A 21,331-nucleotide genomic window follows, 5' to 3' on the forward strand; every position below is an offset into this window, starting at 1 on the left:
TGACGTGATCCAGATGGTCCCTCGAGAGGAAGCTGGGTTGCCAAGGAAACAGAATTGCTGCCACTCCAGCCAGGAAACCTGGATTCTAGATCCTCTGGACCCCAAGCTTAGAGAAGTGAAGTGATTTGCATAAAGTCACACAGCAAGTACGTTTTAGGGCCTGTGCTGCAATGCAGGACTCAATAATCAGAACGATGTGTACGGAGCCCTTCTGAGATGCCAGCTTGAGCTAAGTACTTTGTACCCATTACTTTGTGAGATGCTGGGAGACATGGCTGGGGTTACACGTGGCATGGAAGCGATGGAGCTGAGCTGAGTCCAGGTCAGCCTGACCCTGAAGCCTGAGCTTGGACCCCTGTCCCATGCTGCCCCCTCTTTGGTTTCCAGATCTTGGCTCTGCATGTCCTGAGACCAGCCCTATCCCAACAACTCACTGGACCTGACTCAAGGGCCTCTGAAAGCATGGAGGCCAGGGCTGGGGGCCTGCAGGCTGAGACCACAGTTTCCAGGGCCTGGTCCCTCCTAAGCCCTCACTCTGCTGTGCAAAGTGACTTGGGTAGCTTATGAGGGATAAGAGGATGGGGGTCTGTTGGCCAGGGTCTCCCTTCCTGTCCCTGCTTGCCAGATGGGCCCTGGGGACAGGCTGAGTGTGACACTCACAATGAGCCTGATCCCTGAGAGAGAAGGCACAACCCAAGAAGGAACAGAAGAAGGAGCGAGGCTTGGAGTTGGGGCAGGCAGGTCTACACCCTCCCCCTATTCTCTTGCTTTTTTCCATCTTCTCTTTGCAACTATCCAAACATCTATCCAGTCAGAGCCATCTACCCACTCATCCCTCACCTTGTTATAACAAGGATTGGAGTTACTTTGGACAAGTGAATAAATCTCTTTGTTCATCAGTTTTCCAATCTATAAAAGGGGTTGGTTCTTCATGTGAATCAGCACTGATGTTCATAAAATACCCAGCACAGAGCCTGGCATGAAGCAAGAGCTCAATAAATGGTCCTTTATTTTTTTAGTTTTATTCTTTTGGGGCCGAGCCGTGCAGCATGCGAGATCTTAGTTCCCCGACCAGGGATCGAACCCTTGCCCCCTGCAGTGGAAGCGCAGAGTCCTAACCACTGGACCATCAGGGAATTCCCAATAAATGGTACTTTAAATGTGACTTTCTCTCTTGAAAGAATTTTGAGAAGGATTGCTGGGAGACTTGGAGAAACAGAGGCCCTCAAACCTCCCCAGGCCAAGGCACAAACAGGTTGCTGCTGGCCCTGTCTAGCCTGCCTCAGCTGGCTCTCTATTCTCCACTCCTGCACGCTGCCCGCTTCCCTCACTGGGGCCCAGCCTCCTCTTTGTGGGGGAAAGAGATGGCCTCTTAACCCTATGTGACCCTCTGCTGTCTTGGAGACAGCTGTGGCCTTCTGGCCCTGGAGCCTCAAGAAGGGGCCATTCCCTGGCCTAGGTTAATAGGACCCCGCTTATCTACCTACCCACTTGGAGGTGGGTGTGGTTGGCATTGACCTTGGCCCTACCTAAGTAGAGGATCCATATTTTCCAGACCCCAAAACACAACATAGGGGCAGGCACAGGGTTTTGGGCTACCTCCAGGTATGAGAGGCGTCCTAAGAAAGGCTGAATGCCAACACGTTGGAACATGAGATTGCTAACATGTATACAGCACTTAGTATATGCCAGGCCTCATTCTAAGCACTATACGTATGTTGGTTCACTTAATAAATGACTTTTCCAAGGTAACACAGCTGGTGAGTGGAGGGCCGGGTGGTTTTCACACCCCAGACATGCTGGTGCAGAGTCCATGCTTTTAACCACTACTCCTCTCTGTGAAATAGCTGAATGGTTTCTGGAAAAAAATATTTGAAATTGGGGCTGACCAGGGAACTGTGACAATAACAGCTGACAGGTACTGAATGCTTACTATAGGCCAGGATCTCTGCTCCTCACTTTGCAAAAGACCGTGAGTACTGCATGAGTTCAAAGATGAGAGGGTGTCTCACCCACCAACAAGGACAAGTCATTGTCAAATACTTAATATCTCCACCTGCAAGCAATTCAGGTGATCCTGACAAGCTCTCTTGAGTATTAACATGTCTTTCCCAGCATTTAATTGCAACCTGCACATAGGGTAGGGGGCAGCTTACGGCTTCAGGGTTAGATACTCTTGTTTGAATCACAATTCGGACCTTGGTCAAATCATTCAATCTTCCTAAACTCCAGTCTCCTCGTCTGTAAAACGGGGCAGACATGGGTCTGGGATCATCATGGATGGTGCACACAGTGCCGGGTACTGGGAAAACACTGCCCAAATATTTGCTATCATCATGATTGAAAGGGGCTATAAATCAGATTCTTTTCCTAATCCAGCCGCCTTGCCCTGGCTCTGTAAGTCTAAATAAACGAGGCTAATGATACCTGCACCATCATTAATTCCTGTGTCTGTCTGTCTAACCCAGAAGGTATTTATAAGGCCATGGCTTGCAATGCTTGCTCTGAAAGTTCCATAACCACCTCGCCCACTTTCTGCCAAGTCCCTGCTCCATGTCACTCTCACACCGTCGAATCCCCTGAAATCCCTCCTCTGAGGGTGAGAAAGCTAAGCTCCAGCTTAAAACCAAAGCTCTGGCTTCCTTAATCCTCTTACCTGGCCCTTTCCTCTGCAGAATTAATTGCTGCCCATGGCTTTATTAACTTCTCGGGCGGCCACGGCATCTTCAGGGCACCCTGGGACAGGTCCTCTGTCCCAGATGCACCTTTGGGCCGGACGGTGGAAGGCAGCGCTCTGGGTGCAACGTGGCAACACCCTGGTGCCTGAATGGCGATAACCCCGTGGCCCTGCATCACCCCAGAGGCTGTGCATCTCCTTGGGGACACCTGCAGAGAAGCAAGGATAGCCAGAGCTCTGGCCCCACTTCTGCCCCTGCTGAGGCCACCTTCCCACCCCTCAGAGCCTCAGTCTCCTCCTCTTTAAATGGGAAAAAGCCCGCCGTGGGGATCTCACGGGGCCGGACAAGAAAGGCCGTGTAAAGGGCTGTGTCTGTGTGTAGGATTACTGTCATGTCTCACCCCCAGAATGGGAGCATTCATTGATTTCAAACCCGAAGAGCAGGGACTGTGTGTGGTGCATTTATACGTGTTTGTAGCCCCCGTGCTTGGCACGGAGCGGGCCTGGCACAAGACGCCTGTCGTTCCTTGCCCTGAAAATTTCTGTTTAGTATTTTTTATTTTCAGAGGCATTCCCACGCCCAGGACTTCATTATTCTTCCCGCAGCCACGAAGGTAGAGAGATGGTATGGATGCGTTGGACTGGGGAAGAAACTGATGCTGGGGGTGTTGGTGTTGGTGGGGCATGGCCTGCCCAGGGGAGGTGGAGGTGGAGGTGGAGGATGGTACCCAGCCCCCATGGCTTTGTCCAGGGCTGTCCTCTTTGTCTGGAGCACCCTCAAGTGTGGACAAAGGGATGTGGCCCCCAAGACGGTTAAGGTGATCACGGGGCCTGGTGAGAAAACCACTGCCGTGTCAGCTCTCTTCCCATGTTTGGGAGGTTGCTAGTTCAAGGGGGAGAGGGTCAGCTCCCCAAATCCCGGGCTCCCTTTTTAAGGAGCAGAGAGCCGGCCCAGGCACCTGGAGCCACACCTGGATGCAGGGCCTGCTGTCTTTATTTGGACAGTTAGCATCTAAATGTGGCAAGGGGGGCTGGTCCGCCAGGTACGGTGGCCATAGGGAGAAGATAGAAAGTTTCCTTCTCAAATTCCTCTCTTGAAGTCAGAACAAGTAAGCAAAAATATGGAGGATACAGTCAGAAGAGTATGGCGGGGGTGGGGATGAGGTTGGGATGCAGGAGACGGAAACTGGGTGCCTTGTTTTTGGCACTGTGGATGCCTCCTCACACACCCTCTGCTTACCACGGGCACCGTGGCTCTTCCTGGCATGTCCGCCAAGGTGAGCGCCGAAGGGTGCGTCCGCACCCTGACCCCGAGGAGCCCCCAGCCAGCGATGGCTGCCAGATGCTGGCTGAACACCTCCTCGCCCTGGCCTCTCAGGCTGACTGAGGGGCACGTCCTACTCTGTCTCCGGGACCTCCCCACGGCAGGCACAGTGCTTCACATCACACTTCTCCTCCTCCTTGCCTTCCGCATCTCATTTCTCTGCTTCTCTACTGGTGCTTTCTGGGCTCCTCCTAAATAAATCGCTTGCACTGGAATCTTCATTGCGGGGTCTGCATCTGGGGAAACCCAAACTCAGACACACATCATTTGACTGAGGCGCCTCCAGTGGCCTCTCCTTCCCCTGTTGCCTTACAGACCCCCATCCCAATCACGTGTGTGGAGTCCCAGCTGGGGCTCTGGACTGGAGTTGTGAGGGTCCAGGTAGGAAAAGCAGCCCCATCTTGAGAGGGCTTTTCATGGCCTGTCAGGATCCCGGCCCCCAGGCCCCCCTTGCCATGAGCCAATGCCCTCATCCCCCCACCCCCTCTCCTTCTGGACAGGCCAGGAAAGCAGATCTCCACCAGCTGGGCCTTCAGGCAGCCGTGTCCTTGCACACCCTGGCTCTGTGGGGGGAGCCAGCGATGAGCTAACCCCACAAAAGAGAAGAAGGCAGGAAGAGTAGCCCCCCCCAGCGAGCAGGGGTCCGTCCCCCAGGCCCTCGGGAAGCAGAGGGCTGTGCTGGGGAAACTGCTGAGCAGCCCAAAGACCAGCGTGCTCTCGCTTCCCCCCACCCCATGCCAACTCCAGCCAGGCTCCAGAGGAGCCCATGGCGACCATCGACCATCCTGACCAAGACAGAATCCATGCCCCCTGCAGAAAATATGGGAAATAAAGCGTCAGTTACCTCCCCCCATCCAGATAGATCCATGATTTCTAAGCTGACATTTTGGTATATTCCCTTCTGTTTTCTGCTTCCTCTGCCTAACCAAATGTATATTTTGTTTTTGCACCTGGTCGAGGTCATACTGAGCATGACATTTTGTTACCCTTCTAAAAAGAAATTAATATTATGTCATAAGTATTTCCAGATGGTAATCATTATTAGGGGACCTCACTTTTAATGGCCACTGAAATACTCAGTTCCCTTTTCCAGGGCCTTGAAGCTATTTCCAAATCTGCCTTCTCTCATTCTTCCGTGGCACTGCCCCCCTCCTCACTGTTCACTCCGGACGTGCCAGGGACCATCGCACACCCCTCCCTCCAATTCCTTAGCCCGGGAAGCTGTGTACGCAAACCCTCTGTCACATGAGCTCCTCCCCACTGTTCTTTTTTTCCAAGAGCAGAGTGACTGGGCCTCAGCTATCAGGGAGTTGGGGGAGGGGAGGGAGCCAGGGGCCACTGGCCCAGGATGACCTACCCCACCTGCTCACACAGGGTCACTCAGAAGAGGCACAGCTCCCTGTGCTCCAGATCTAATCACGTGGAGGTCCAAGTCCTGCTTCCAGCCCCGGAAGCCATGTACCTCGTCTGTCTTGTCCCTGTTAGAGCCTCAGTTCCCACCTCTACAAAATGGGTGTGCTGATAAGAGCCCCAGTGGCCTCGCTCACAGCAGTGACTCGACAGAAGGTGAGTGATAAACAGGTTTTGTCCTTTAAACAGAGCTGACCGCCAGTCAGTTCCCAGGGGCTGGGTGATGAAATCCAGAGCCCTTTCTGAGCAGGACCTGACCTGGAGTGCAGAGGCGGCCAAGCAGGAGGAAGGAAGCCAAGTCCCTCCCTCACATCCCAGCTCTGCTGAGCTCAGATGTGGCGGTGGGGGCTGGTGTCCAGGAGGAAGTCTGTCCCCGGCCTCGACGAGGCGCCCAGCCGGGCAGCCTGGCACTTCAAGGGTGAGGGCCCACCTGCCGCTTTCTCTGGGGGGAGCCAGCAAGCGTTAACAAATCCCCTGTAATTTGCACCCACCAATCCTGCCTGCTCACTGGGCGGCTGCGAGCCGTTTTTCACGCAGAGCTGCGCACAGCTTTGTCTTAGAGAGACAGATCTGGCAGGGTGTCCCTGAATGAGGCCATTTGTCCTCCCCGGTGATGGTGACGGGAAGGCGGCTGCGTGCTATGGGGTGGGCAGAGGCAGAGGGGGTGGAGACAGGCCATGGGGGAGGCGTGAAGGTAGAGATAGGAGCTGGGACGCCAAGAGAGGCCAGGAATGTGAGCACCACCGTGGGGGTCTGAAAGCCCCCCATTCAGCTAGGTGGGAGCAAGAAGGATTGTTTTCAACGACAGAGGAAAATGGTTTATGACCTGCCTTCTCCTGCTTAAGGAGTCCTGGGCGGGAGTGATGAAACGACCTGGCTGGCCTCTGAGGTCTGTGCCCCATCCGAACCCTCCGATGGAGGCGGGACACTTGCCATTGGTCTCTGGGGTTGGGTCTGTCTCTGAGCCTCAGGGCTGCTTCATAAGTTGCTGCAGAAGCTCCCCGGGGACTGAGGGCTTCCAAGAAGGACCAAGCTTCTCTCGAGCCCCTCCTGAGTGGATCGCAGGCCACAAACCGGGAGGCGCAGAGCAGGGGCCCCATCACATTCCTGAGTCGTCACCTCCCAGGCTGGCCTTCCTGTGGGCTGCTGTCAGCTCCTCTGGGGGCTGTCAGCACACTGGAGAAAACAGACCGGGCAGACGTTTGTCAACACAAAGCAAGTGATCCACTTTGCTCGGGTTTCCACTCCCGGGCCCGGGGCTCAGGCTGCTGTGTTGGGATGTGAGCGTGTGTGTAGAAAAGAGGTAAGAAACACACATGTCCACAGGGCCCAGCAGGTTTCCAAATTCAGGAAATGCTTGGGGTGTGAGACAACTCGGGAAGCACGGCACTTATCCGAGGGGTCAGCCACCACCCAGCCCGTGCCGGGCTGGGTCCAAGGTCCCCATTCAAAGGAAGGCAGGCATTTGACTGGACAGTACAGTCTTCCAAAGAGCAAACGCTGGCAACTAATATGCATTTTTAAAAACCGCTGAACAGTCGGACCTCAGCTGTCTGCAGGTCACGTCCAGCCCACAGGCAGGTCGTTGACAACTGCCCTCTGCTTGTCCCTAAGAAGGCTGGCCTCCTCTTCCTCGGAGGTTTCAGGGGCTGCCTCTTCAGCCCTGACCTCTTTCCTGAGTTCTCTGATCCCTTCTCCAAATGCCTACTGGTCGCCTCTCCCAGGATGCCCCCGGGGTGCCCTGGCACCTCCCAGACCTGCGGCTCTCTCCACATCTTCCACTCTGCCAGCAGCCCCATGCCTCTCACCTCTCAGAGGGAGCCCAGAGTCATCATTCAGGGAGGCAAGAGGGGCGTGAGGACGGGCAGTGGGCCACCCAGGCTCTTGTCTGGGCTCTGCCCCGCCTCACTGTGACCTGGGGCAGATCCCCCTTTCTCTGGGCCCTGGGCTCCCCATCCCCTGGGTTCTGACATTCCCTATTCTATTATTTTAACCCGCCTCTGGGCTGTTCACAGGGGCAACCAAAGGGACAGAGTCATTCAAGCGTGGACAGTAGCAGAGGCACACAGAGGGCTCTTGGGGACCTTGGACATGGTAACTGCCTGGTGCTTGGTGCCCACGAAGCCAGCAGGCGTGGGCCTCTTGGTGCCAGGGAGGCTGACATTTCAGTACTGCCTGCCAAATTGCCGAGAGCAGGCAGGCAGCGACCGGGGGGCGGGGGGGCCTGCCGTGGCCTGGCGGGGGGACAAGGGGAGGCACAAGGCAGGTGACCTTCTGGACTGAGGCGGAGGAGGGAGCTGCTGGCCCCCAAGGACCTTCCCAATGAGGAGGATGCTGTTGTGCGTGCTCGTGTGCGCGTGCTCCCGTGTGCGAGCACACAGGCTAAAGGCTGCACCAGAACAAAGAGCTGGGGGCTGGGTATCAGAGGGGCCCACGTGGAGACGCCTGACTTGGCTGTTTGCTGCAGTGTCTGCTCTGCGCTCACGCTCCATCTCTCTCTCTCTCTCCCTCTCTCTCTCTCTCTCACACACACACACACACCGCACAGCACTGCCCCCAGGCCTGAGCACCTGCTCCAGAGCCCACCAATGCTGGCGCGCACAGCCCAGCCCAGCGCACCGCCATCTCTCCTGACAAAGCGCCGCTCTGCTTCTCGCTGCATGAGCTCATCCCACCGGCCCTCTGGCCCTAGCTTGGCCTCCTGACAAGAGAGACAGACAGGGAGACAGAGTGGGAGAAGGAGTGGGGGAGGCAGGAGGGGAGACACACTCGCGCACGCACGCACACACACACACACACAGAGACATGTTCACCGCCACATATACACGCACATACACATCACAACGCAGGGACAAAGTCAGAGGCAGCAGGAAAGGGAAGGACAGACAGAGACAGACAGCATCAGAGACCCTCAGAGAGAAAGGAGAGGGAAGGACTGGGAGGGTAAAAACTGCACTAGCCAGTGAGGCAGAGTGGGAACCCAGACGGAGACAGGAAGACGGGAGGGCGGAGAGGCTGCAGGAGCTCTGGGGACAGAGCGTGTTCTAGAACTGCAGAAGCCTGGCTGGGAGAGGCCCAGGTGGGCCCCGTAGTGGCCGGTGTGGCCACTGCACACACACAACTGACACCACGGGGACTCTCCCAGCTGTACCCAGAGGTGGGGTTAGGCAGGTCATGCACCCACCCACAGAGCCTCAGGGAAAGAGAGGGTGGGAAACAGCCTCACTAAGGCAGAAAGGGCCTTAGAGAGGTCGGGAACCATGTTGGGAAAAAGACAGACAGAAGTAGAGAAGGAAGGCCAGAAAATATTGACTCGGCACCCACTGTGCGCCAGGTGTTAGCTGGGCCCCTCACTTCCACGCCTGGGCAATGTCATTTAATCCTCCCGGGCAACCTGTGGGATTGGCATATAATCCCTCTTTACAGATGAGGCCACAGCTCTGGGAGGTGGGCAATGTGGAGAAGATGGGGGCCAGTGCTGGAGCCGCTTCTGGAATCTGGGGTCACTGCTGTGTTCTCTGTGGTCTCCACCCCTCTCACGGTCAAGCCTGCCCCCCACAGACCCTTTATCCCAACCAACGAAACTAGGAGCTGAAGTCTTCCCCGTCAGACTGGTGCCCTGCCTTCCCAAAAGACGGGTCAAGCAGGGGGATGACAGGGACCCTGAGAGCCGTGAGGCAAGAGGGCAGGCGGCCTGGGAAAGGTGGTTAGTCGTGGCTCTTGGGGCTGGCCTGGGTTTGACTCCTGATAAGTGAATTCAAGTGACAGCTAAGCCGCAGGCCCTCTTGGGCCTCAGTGTTCTCAGCTGCAGAATGGGTACACTGAGAACGCACCTCGTGGGCCTAGGGCCTATCATGTGACTAGATAGACACATGCATGGGAAAGGGCTCTCTAGACTGTAAAGAGCAGTGCACAACTGGGGGTACAGATGGGGAAGGAACAAATCCCTTGTCTCAGGAGAAGAAGTGATGCTGGAAATACCACTTAGAGGAGGGCAGGGCCATGCTAGAGAGATCTGAGTGGAGCAAAGAGCTCTCCCAAATGGAGGAGCTTCTCAGATCCTGGCCCAGGTGATCAGAGGCCTCCTAAATCTCGGTCCCCAACTGGTCCCAGAGTCAACAGTGATGCAGTGGGCACAGCTTCAGGCCTGGATTCAGGAGGCCAGGACTCCATCATTTACGAGCTGTGTGACAGCAGGCAAGTCACAAGACCTCTCTGAGCTTCAATTTCCTCATCCATAAATGTAGAAAATATCCTGTGTCTCACAGAGCTGGGCATTGAAGCATAATATGGTAAAGCACCCAGAACATACTAGCAGGGGTGTGAGAGACCCTTGAGGGAGGGGTTACACATGGACCTGGGGAGCAGCTGGGGTTTCTGGGACAGCCCATTCTCCTGTTTTCCTTCGACCCCTCTGGCCACGCTCTCCCTGTCTCGGTTTTGCCTTTTACATATCCCTTGGAGTCATCCCTTTGTCTCCACTCCACTCCACAGGAAGCGGAACCTTCCTGGTCCAGCCACCATCATCCTCATCCTGACATCCCAGCAATCTGCCAACTGGCTCCCTCCATCCACACCGGCCTCCCCTGAGCAATCTGTTCTTTTGCAGCTCGAGCAATCTTTGCAAAATTAGAATTTAGCCACGTTCCCGTTACTCTTAGGACAACCCTCAAGACAGGCCCTGTGTGTCTAACTGCTGCTGACTTCTGCCCCAGGGCTCTGGAACCACTGGCCTTCCTTTTAGTTCTGCTAAAAAAATAGCCATGCTTGCTTCTACCTCAGGGCCTTTGCATAGGCTGTTCCCTTTACCTGGGCAGTCCTTCCTCCTTTTCTTCCCCTACTCAACTCTTACTTGACCTTTGGGTCTCAGGGAAGACTTTCCCCACTCCCAAGTGGTCTCGTGGCATCCCTGAGACCGCTCCTTCATGGCCCTTATCACAGCTTGAATTTACGCACACAGTCACACATACACCTGTGATTTTTTTGCATGTCTTTTTTGAAAAATTGAAGTATAGTTGATTTACAATGTTGTGTTAGTTTCTGGTGTACAGCAAACAGCTGTGATTATCTGGTCGATGATTTTCTCTCTCTCTAGACCAGGCATCAGGAAACTACCCTATCATCTACTTTCATAAAGAAGGCTTTCTTGGAACTAGCCACACTTACTTGTTTACATATTGTCTATGGCTGCTTTCGTATTGCCTGCAAGGTCTAAACTATTTACGGTCTGGCCCTTTACAAAGCAAGTTTGCCGATCCCTGCTCTGGACGGTACGTTTCCCGAGGTGAGACCACATCTGTTTTACCCCTCAGCACAACCCAGCCCCGGCCAGATGCCTGCAAAGAGCAGGCACTAAACAGCGATATGGATGTATATGCTTCTTGGATAAGCAGCAATTTTTACCTAGTCAAAATTGTATTGACTTAAGTTATTATTAAAACTGCAGATTCCATCAGGAACAGACGTCTCTTATGAGATTCCAAGACCATTTCCTGGCAAGCAGTTCAATACAATAGCGATATCCCAACACAGGCTGGCACGTCAGGGATCTCAGAGCAGCTATTGGCTAATGAGACCTTCGCCATCTTTCATGAGTGACGTGCCATCCACGTGCATGGACCGTCGTAAACACAGCAAAGCACAAACCCGTGTTCAAGCAATGGTGGGCTGTGCAGACTGAGGAAAACCCATCATGAGACGTCCTTTAAACGTTTGCATTAAGCTGTTTTTATATACGCTCCAAAGAACTGATGGACGAATTCAGAGAAAACGTCTGTTTTATTGTTATACAGAGGAAATAACTGACTTTTTTCTTTTTCAATGAATTGTTCAGGCTCCATAAAGAACGTTAACAACATCTAGACACTGCTCAGCACTGACCCGGGCAACGGTCTCACTGTCATTCCTGCCTTCCCGAGGAGATAAACTGAGGCTCAGAGGCCACACACTCAGCAAGTGACAGGGCTGGGTTGTCCAGGTCTGTTCAAGTAAAAGCTTACACAGCTTCCCCTGCTTTTAAGCAAGGTAATGAGGATGGAGGGACAGGTAAAGCTGCACCTGTAGTGTGCTTAAAGCGCTCACAGACAGAATGCTGCCGGGTACCTTCCGTGGCCTCTGTTTACTATAGAGTCAGGGGGTCCCGTGCCGGGACAGAGTTGCAATGGAGAATACTACACAGAGCAGTCTTTTAGAATCCTGAATGTACTGATTCATTTTTATTTTAATTTGTGTTTTATTTTAAATAAAAAAAATCTTGAATGAATGCAGCGGAGCCTCAGGGTTAAGGATGCTGATTCTGGAGTACAGGCCTGGGCTTAAATCCCAGCTCTGCCACTTCTTAGCTGTGTGACCTGGGGAAATCTCTGCAGCTTCTCTGAGCCTCAGTTTCCTGGGCTGTAAAATGGGGATGATCACAGCACTTACACCAAGGGGTCACTGTGGTGATGGAATGAGATGATGTGCATCTCCCTTTAGCCTGTTTTTGGGGTGTGGTGTGCCCCGGGCCCCTCGCTGGCCCTGAGATGAGGGACAGGCCCTACTTGTGGGCTCAAGAGGCCAGCAGGTGAGCTGCTGCTACGCGGGGGCTCACGCCATACCTGGACCAACCGAGCTGCCAGCCAACAGGGGTGGTGACAGCCTTGGGTTTAAATCCAGTGCCCCACCCCCACTCCCGCCGATACCGTGGAGCCCCCAGCCATCACCTACCGGCAGACTTCGGAGTGAACTTGTCTCGGTTTGCAGCACACACAGCCAGCAGTCTGTAGCCGAGGTCCAGGTCGAACCCTTGCTGAGCTGCCACCCGACTGACCACCTGCCAGCAAGAAGGGGAGGAAGGGCGGGGGTGAGTCACTGTCCACGCCAGGCCTCTGAATCCACAGTGGCAGATGTACCCATTTCACAGGCGAGGCGGGCAGGCTAAGGCAGGTCCCCAATGTCAGGCAGAGCTGGGACTCAAACTGCCTCGTTCAGTCACTCAGCAAACACTGATAAGCACCTCCTCCATGCCAGGCCCTGGGATCCCGGGCTCTGCCCTCAGGGGTTTCCAGGCCAGAGGTAGGCCTGACCCCAAAGCCCAGGCCCTGCCACTTTCAAATCTGGCCCCATTCTAGGAGTTGGCGGGGGGATGCTGACTACCGCGTTTTGCGTGGCCCCAGGCCAGGGTCTCTTCTCCCCCAGTGCAGCTCTTCAAACTCCCCCCAAGGAACTCTCCCACGCCTCCCACCTCTCCCCCATCCCTCACTGAGCTCCAGCAGCCACCACTGCGGGGCACTCGCTATCATCAATACTCCAAGCACAGTCCCCACCCAGCGGCATCGGTCCCTCCTGAGTCAGAATCCACACCTGGGGAGAAGCACTGATTTAGGGCTCACCGCTTCCCAGGAGCTCCAGCTCGGAGCTGCCCAACAGACAGCTTAGAATTCCCCAGATGGACACGCCTGGTGCTCCCCAGCTCCGTGCCAAGCGCCCTGCAGCCTCTCAGACCCAAGTCCCCAAACTGCAGGGCTGTCATGCTCAGCCTGGGGTCTGTCTCCAGCGCCAAGTGCTGGCTCTGCACACGGGAGGCACCTGTAAGAGCGCCGGCTGTGCATTCAGACCGGAGGTCCCACCCATCCCCTTGTGAGCCTCAGATGTGTGCGCTGGAAGTGGGAGAAGCCAGGGGCTGGGAGGGCTGTCAGTCCTAGGGGGTGGGGGGCAGTGAGGTACAGGACGCTCCTGGGGCCCCATGAACGGTTCTGCAGGCTCACACCTGTCCGTTCCCAGGTGTCCTGCCAGCCAGACCTGCTCCCTCCTGCCTGGCTTCCTCATTAACAGCCCCCAAATTAGGTTTCCTTATTAAGAAGAAAGGACCTTGGAAAATGGAGTCGTTTCAGGAAGCAGCTGGGGCGGCTATGACTGACTGGGAAAGGAGTGCTCCCAGATGTGGGGCTCATTCTTCTGAGAAAGGGGAGGCTCTGTCGTCGAGCCCCTAGAGACCACCTGCTGCAGAGGCGCTCGGAGGTCCTCGGAGGGCCGAGGCTGCCATGGGTTCTGGCCCGGCCCCTGCAGCCATTAGAACAGTTCCCCATTATATGCTTTATATTTTAGGGGTTCATTACAAGGGCTCTAGAGCTACAAAGTGTGGGAAACCCACTTATCTAGGCCAGCCACCTCATTTACCATATATGGACACTTGAGGCCCAGAGAGAGTGTCCGTGTTGCACCAGAAAGGAGCCAGTGGATCCTCCCTTCCCAGAACCACCAGAGCCTCTTGCCCTGCCTCCCCACCTCCATCTCCTGGGAGCTCCCTGTGCAGGGAGGAAAAAGGACTTTCTCAGGTTAGAATGTTTGCTCAGCTTCTCCGCTGCAAACAGAAGCCCCTGACGCAGAAGGCTTCTGTCTCCCCAGGCCTCTTTCCCACGGGCTCTATCTGCCCCCGTCCTGCAGTTCTTATGCACCCTGCCCGCCCCCCTTGCACGGTCCGCTACATGCACGCCACGTTCCAGAGTCACTGAGCCATCCCAGGGCTGGGTCTTCTTCAGTGTTAGTCTCACTGTCCAAGCAGAAAAACCAAGGCCCCTAATTCTTTACGGCCTGTTGAGTATTTCAGTTCTGGAGACAGACACTGTACATCGGGGAGAAGGTTCTGGAAGGGCCACTTCAGCTCAGATGTTGACTACGGTGCCCTCCCTGGCAGGAGAGCCTTGGGGTGGATGCGAGTGAGCACAGGCAGTCTGTTTGGACTTTTGCATCAGTGAGGCTGCTGTCTGTGGGCTATGTTGACACAGTGGTGCAATGAGAATGCTCGCTCCCAGGTACGAGGGCTAAGGAAATGTTTCCTTCATGAGCAGTGAGGTGCCAAATTCTCACAACAGTTCCACGAAGTGTTATTACTGTTTCTGCTTTACAGATGAGGAGACTGAGGATGAGTAACAGCCTGAGGTCACAACGCTTGTTTGTGAGAGAGCTAGGATGCAGTGCCAGGCAGTCAGGCTGCAAAGCCTGGGCTCTCTCCACGAGAGGACTTCTTTTTCAGCCCACAAAGGGTTAAGGCCATAACTCCCAACATGCATGAAGAACCCTCAGGCTCTGGGTTGAGGGCAGAAAGGCAAAGGTCCTTCTGTTTGGCCAATACTGGCTAATCCTGTTGCTCTGGTTCCAAGAAAAAGAAAGAAACTAGCTACATTGAGCAAGAGAGGCCTGGTACTGGTTCTAAGGGCTCTCCTGCAGGCCTGGAAGTATCTGTCACCAAGTGCCCTGAGCCCAGTGTTCAGAAGGGTCATTGGTTCCAACAGTCCCCTTTTACCAAGACAGAGAGGGTAGGGCCTGGCTGAAGGTCACACAGCACAGGTGTGGCAGAGCAGGCTAAGCTAGCCCCTGTGATTCTAGAGTACCTGGTGCAGCCCCTGGCTTCCCCTGGCCCAGTCTAAGGACCCCCGGAAAGTCCGGTGAGGTGAGTCTGACTGACTGTTGTGGGGAGGGCAGGCTCAGCTGAGCAGCCTCCTGTCGTGTTTCAGAGAGGCCTTCTCCCACCCCAATGGGCGTAAAGACCCCTCAGTGAAGACCTCTCCCCAACAAAGGCCTGCGGTGAGCGGCCGCAGAGCTGCTGCCCTCTGCTGGCTGCCTGGGTCCAGCCAGCTCGGCTCGGCCCAGCCCTCGAGGTGCTCCTAAGGCTGACCAGTGGAGCCTGGCTGTCTGAGACCTAGACCCTGGGGCCCTATAGGTCAGGGAGTCCAGCCCCTCATGCCACAGAGAGGGAAACTGAAGTCCAGAGGCGAGAGAGGGGGCATATTCAAAGGCATGTGACAGTTTCGTTAGTCTCATAAAGGGATGTGTTGTCTTGAAGAACAGTGAGCCTCCTGGCCATGAAGCAGGACAGGCTGTCTGGGAAATGCTAAAGAAGGGGTTTCTGCTCCCAGCTGGTGGCTGGACTCTGACTTTCTATGAGGCAGTCAGGGGAACTGGCCTGTGCTCCAATCCTGCTCCATCCTATACTGTGCAACCTAAGGCAAGTTACTTAACCTCTCTGAGCCTCAGGTTCCTCTTCTGTAAAGGTACAAGGATGTCTCTCATTTCCAAAGTTGTGTGTGATGGGCTCTGCCAGTTCCATGTGTCCCAGTTCTGTCTCATGGCTATACCCTAAGCCCCTCAGGGCAGAGCCCTCATTTCCTACTTTGCTACCATTCTCAGTACTGGGGTGGACAGGTATTTGTGGCCACTGCTGCTGCTGCTTTGGAGTCAGGCATGAGACAGAGTTCTGGATCTGACAATTATTCGTTGTTGTATCTCACCCAGGTGATTTAACCTCTCTGGGCCTCAGTTTGCTCATCTGTGGAATGGGTACAAAATCTCCTTCTTGCAAGGATGACAGCCAGGACCAGGCACACAGCTCAGTGAATGCTGTCTGTGACCATACACCCATGGCTTCAGCAGTGAACACTCTGAGGCTGTGGGGAATTCCTCCCTGGAGAGACGGGGAGGGCACTGCTGCTGTGCTAACTGGTTTCTGTCTCCCTTTCCCACCTCCTCTCGTACCCGTCTCCCCTCTCCTATGCTCTGGCCGCCTCAGCCTTCTTTCTGTTCCTCGAGCAGATCAAGCATGTTCCACCTCAGGGGAGGAAGGAAGAGCAAGTTCAGAGAGGCCTGACTTTGAGGCGGACCCCCAGAGAGGGGGCTCAGCCCTGCAGCTAAGGGAGGGGCCAGGGAAGAACCTGGTCCTGAAGAGTAAGTAGTGCCCGTGCTGATGCCCCTCGGGAGGGGCCGTGGGGCTCCTGCACTTCTGCATCCTGGCGTCAGAGGGCATGAAGGAGAGAGTGGGGCAGGGGGCTGCCAGCGTCCCAATGCTCTTCATCCCAGGGCCTGGCCCTGATGTGGCAAAAATGTGTCCATTTACTGCCCAAGGCTAAGTGGTTTTTAATTTATATCCTCCAAGTAAGCCGGATCCAGAGGAATCTGTTTCCAGAGGTCACCCAGGGGATGACAGCAACCTGGAGGGCTCAGGCTGCCCCTGAACGGGAAGCGGTGCGAGTGCGTGCGTGCGTGTGTGCGTGCGTGCGTGTCGCTGTGGAGCGGGATGGGGGGTACTCGGCAGCCTCGCCCTACCTAGGCCCCTTGGGATCTCTCACCTGTCCTATCTCATCCCTCCCCATGGGGCAGGGCTGGGGCTGAGGATGCCCAGGGGGATAGGAGGACTGGAGCAAGCAGGGCCCTGGGGCTCCTGGGGGGGTCAGTGGTACCAGCCTGGGACTGCAGCAAGCTGTTTGTAAAATAGCATTGATAAGCCTTTCCCTGACCCCTTGCAGTGTCTTCATAAGGATGCAAGGAGACAGTGCCGGGAAAATGCTGTGGGCACCAAGGGTGTCTTCTATGACCCCCTCCGCCCCCCAACCTTTCTTGCTGCTGGTTCTATTGTGCTCCAAGTGACAGTCAGACTCAGGTCTCTATGGCTGTGACCAGTGGGCCAAAGTCCCCTTTCTGGCTAAGCGGCAGGTCGGGGGTTCAGGTGGGGGTCAGAGCTGGCCATTCAACCAAGTGTATGCCTTAAACTGGGGTGCAGAGCTGGCACTGGGCTTTTGTCTACACAGTTTCCTGTGGTCTCATCCCCTGCCAATCAGATCCTACAGTTTTCCTTGGGCTCCCTCCTCCAGGAAGACCTCCAGAATCCCTCCATCCTACCCTCCAAGGATGTTCCCCTTCAGAGCTCACACAAATCACATCCCATCCCTCACCTGCTTAAGACCCTTCAAGGGCTCCCCATTGCCCTTCAAATCATCTCCAAACTCTTCTCATTTAGCTTGCAGGCTCTTTGTTAGTTGGTTTCTGCTTCCCCCTCTGACCTCATCTTGTACCCCTCTCCCTCTCCTGTGCTCCAGACATCTGAGACTTCTGTCTGTTCCTTGAACAGATCAAGCCTCGGGGCCTTTGCACTGGCAGTTCCCTCTGCCTGGAGCACCCTTCTCTCTCATCTTCCCCTGGCTGACTCCTTTTCGCTCTTCAGGTCTCAGCTGGAGGTCACGTCCACCAAGACTTTTCCTGACCACCACCCCGCCCCCTCTTCCAGGGCACTGGGTTCCATCCTTACATACTCCTTATGTGTTTAGCGTCTGCCTCCCCATTGGAAGGTAAGCTGTTTGAGAGAGGCCCATTGTGCTCACTGCACACCCCTCGGGGGGCCCCTGTGCAGGACCTGCCCACAGCAGGGACTTGGTGAATGTTTGTTGAATGAATAGATGAATGACAGGGCTGGGGCAGGGCCAGTTTCTAGTCATCTCCTGTCCACCTGCCCAGCCAGCCTGGCCAGGGCCATTGTTGGATTCAGCCTCAGGTCCCCACCTCCTAGGCAGAGGCAGGCTCGGGATGGGGTGCTGGGGGAGCCTGGCAGCCCCCCCTCCCCCTTCACTTACGGCTACCAGCAGCTGGGATGGGAGTAACATCTGTCTCTGCCCGCAGGGCTTAGCCTGACTCAGGATCCCCACAAAGAGGATTAAGGGAGCTGGGTGAGGGAGGGGGAGCTCAGGGGGCTGGAGAATAAGGAGGGCTGGGCAGTGCAGGCTGCCGCCTGCTTTGGCCCTGTGGCCCTGAGGGAGCCAGATGGTGTCAGCTTCAGACAAATGGAGGAGCCCGGGGAGGGTCTTGGCTGCGTCCCTGCTTCGCATCCCTAATGGCCAGAAATATCCCCTCTAGAGGCAGACGGGTCTTGACTTGAATCCCAGGTCCACTTCTAAGTGGCTGTGTGAACTTGGGAAGTCAGTCACAACATCTCAGTTTCCTTCTCTATGAAATGGGGAAGAAGACAGGACCAGACTTCTCTGAGGACACAGTGAGAAGGCGTAGCCAGCGGGCCAAGCTCAGTGTCAGGCACAGGAGAGGTGTTCTGCAGTGATGGCCTTTCACCTCTCTCTTGTCCTGGAGGTTTTCAGAAAACACGGTGCCCTTGAATTTTACTTATTGTTCCCGCCTAACCAGGCATAAGTCTTGGCCTCTCCTCTCCAAGCCTTGGGGTAGCTGGGCTCCCCAGCAATGTGTTTAGCCACATTCCCTTTAAAGCTGACTCAGGACCCTCTGAGCAGCTGTCCTCACTGGCCGCAGAGGTGCCTTCACCCTTATGGATATAGGCCACGTGGCTGGGGACAAGCATAAGCTTTGAGCTCCTTCCACGTGGCTGTCAGCCAGCAAGCTCCGAAGCTTGGCAAATGATACCGCTAGCTCTGGCCTGGCCTCTGCCCAGCTTGTATCCTAGACCTTTACCAAGCTGAGTTAATCTCAGTTCCCTGGGTTCTGTTGCACATCTGGGCCTTGGTGTGTGCCATTCCATGTGCCTAGAATGCTCTCGCTATCCTCAGCTGCTTGTGCAGATGTATCAAACTCCTGCAGATGTAGAAGTGGCTCCTTTTCTCAGTTTTCTGCAACCTGCCCACCACCCAGGCCGATAACCCTTCCCTTCTCTATGCTGCCTCCATTTTGTACACAATTTTCTCAACCGTCTCTTTCCACATCTGTCTCCCCGCTAAAGAGGGAATCAGGCTTGGCAAGGTCTCACTCATCTTCAGTTTCCCAGGACTTAGCAGAGGGGATTGTACATGATAAACGAGGGATCAATCCGTGTTCATCTGGATGGATGGATGTAATAGGAGCTCAATAAACGCTTACATGAATGGATAGATGGCTGGCTGACTATAAAAAGAGCTCAAAAGATGTTTACCTAAGTGAATGAATGAACGACTGGATAAAAGGAGGGCTGAAAACCCTTCAAGAGTCTCTCTGCTTTACTTTTGATGGAACATTTACTCCCATCGGACTTGGAACTCTTCAAAGTAGGATCTGTGTCTTTCTCACCAATTGTCAAGAACCCATATAATCCCGAGGACTCTGTCTCCCCATCAGACCAGGTTCCCTGCGGGTGTATGTGTGTCGGGTACACACGGAAGTGCCCTTCCCTCCAGCAGCAGCCTGGACAGGCGCACTAGTCCCTAGCCATCCTCCCTGGGTGCAGACACAGGCGGGGCGAGTACAGACTCACCGTCAAACAGCCCATCAGGCTCTGCTCAAAGGGCCGCTGGAAGGCTCGCGGGTCTCCGCACCAGTCCAGCAGCTCCGTGGCAGCATTGTGGAAGTTGGCAGGGTTCTGTAAGTGCTGTGGGAGAGGGAAAGGAGAGGCAGCATGAGGCTCCAGGAGTGAGGCCAGCACACGTTAGTGTGGGAGTCTGGGGCCGCAAAGACCCCAGGCATCCCTGGGGAGGAGACACACAGAAAGGGGCAGGCCAGGAGTAATGGGTTTTCTCAAACTCCTTCTTATCCACCTTCCCTCTGCATCTCCAACCCCAGCCCAGTTCCTGGTGGCATGGGGATTCGCGGCCCCATCGCAAAGATAGAAGAACGAGGGTTTAGAAAAGAGCACTAATATTAGATACTAAAATGTCTTCTGGATGCTGGCAGTGGGGTAGGAAACCCTGTGGGCTTCAGGAGGGTGGCATGTGGCTCCCATCCTTGGGGCTGCTGGCTCTCCCCGAGTCAGGACAGACTGGCCCTGGAGATTCCTTCTTGATGAGCACCCACCCCCACCCCTGCCCCAGTAACCAGCACCACCATGCTGCCTGCTCCGGCTTCAGCAAGCCCTGCTATAGCCAGACAGTCAGAGCAGGGGCGTCAGAAAGAGGCCTCCGGGCCACGCCCAGCCGGGAAGGTGCGCTCAAGCACACTGTGCCCAGGTTACTGTCACACCGTGGTCAGGTGTATGCGGCTTAGCCACCCCTGTTCCCCAAAGCCAGATTTCCTGGGCTCGGTCTGGCTCAGCTCGGGGGTGCAGGCCCCGCCCAGTTACGGGGTCTGAGTTAACGGAGAATGAATTCTGGTGCCAGGGCGTCTAGATCCTGCTTCAGAGCCAGGCCACGGGGCTGACAGGGGTGGAGGGTGGCTTCCATGGCTACCCCTTCCCTCCTTAACACTTATCCGTGTCTTCCCAGGCCAGGCCGAACTAGGCACTGAGTCCAGGGTCATGAAGAAGGTTGGGGCTGAGCTGGGACTCCAGGGCTGGGTGCGACCGCCTGTGGGTCCTCCATCAGGACACCTAGAAGGTGTCCACAGGGGTTGGAGTGTAAGCCAGCTGCAAAGGGGATGGTGGTACCTTCTGGGATCTCTGTGTCCTCGGTGCTGGGAGAGACTGGGAACAGCAGCTGTCCCCAGGGCAGCGGCTCTCTCCCAACTTGCAGTGAGAGTCTGCCTCAGAGCCAAGGCAGGGAGGGGTCTTAGGAGCTGGCAGGTCTCAGAATTGGGAGGCGAGCTGAATGTGCTGGGGGAGCCCCTGTGGGGCTGGTGCCCTGGAGTCACACTGCCTTCATCCACAACTATCTACTGACCTAGGGCAACCCCTCCCCTCTCTGAGCCTCAGTCACCCCATCTGTAAAATGGGGATGGCAGATCACGGCTTGGTGGTGGTAATTTTTGTCTTGCTTAGGGTTTCATCACTGCTATTACGATGTGGTTTGTGAAAGGCAAGATTTAAAAGTGGATGGAGGAAAGTGAAATGAATTGGAGTATCCTCCCTCTGTGGGAGCAAAGGGAGAGGGAGAGATGAAAGAAAGAGGGCAAGCATGCAGCGACACAGCCTTCCGTTAGGGGGCCACGGTGAGGATTAACCACGATGAGGCTTATATGGCCCCTGGCAGAGCGCCTGGCGCGTGGGATGCTCCCACGTGGGGCTGCCCTTGGCCCCGACTCTGTCTCCCAAAGGCTCCGCTGAGCACTCGGCAGCTCCCGCCCTAGCCCCACACACGGCTCTTTCTGCAAAGACAGAGCTCCCTGCGCGTGATCTTCCTGCAGAAGACAGGAGGACGTCCACGGCCAGAAGCAGACCCTTTGAGAGGGCAGCACGGGCCCTCGCCTCTGCCGCCTGTGCCCTCCCTAAAACCTGCCCCCTCCAAGGCCACGGGCGGCATCTGGTCTCC

At 55.5% G+C, this 21,331-nt stretch overlaps 1 protein-coding gene across 8 annotated transcripts in view; it reads right to left on the bottom strand.

Moving 5' to 3' along the window:
• Positions 1 to 21,331, bottom strand: part of ZMIZ1 (zinc finger MIZ-type containing 1) — a 185,870-nt gene that overhangs the window by 78,251 nt on the left and 86,288 nt on the right. For all 8 annotated transcript variants that reach the window (XM_067710389.1, XM_067710390.1, XM_067710388.1 and 5 more), the window contains 2 exons: positions 19,408 to 19,521; positions 12,117 to 12,222 (listed from right to left, as the gene is read on the bottom strand). In XM_067710389.1, the coding sequence (XP_067566490.1) occupies positions 12,117 to 12,222; positions 19,408 to 19,521 (220 nt within the window). The remainder of the gene's footprint in view (positions 1 to 12,116; positions 12,223 to 19,407; positions 19,522 to 21,331) is intronic.

Source organism: Pseudorca crassidens, chromosome 16 (assembly GCF_039906515.1).
Source record: "Pseudorca crassidens isolate mPseCra1 chromosome 16, mPseCra1.hap1, whole genome shotgun sequence".
Classification (NCBI taxonomy): Eukaryota; Metazoa; Chordata; class Mammalia; order Artiodactyla; family Delphinidae; genus Pseudorca; species Pseudorca crassidens.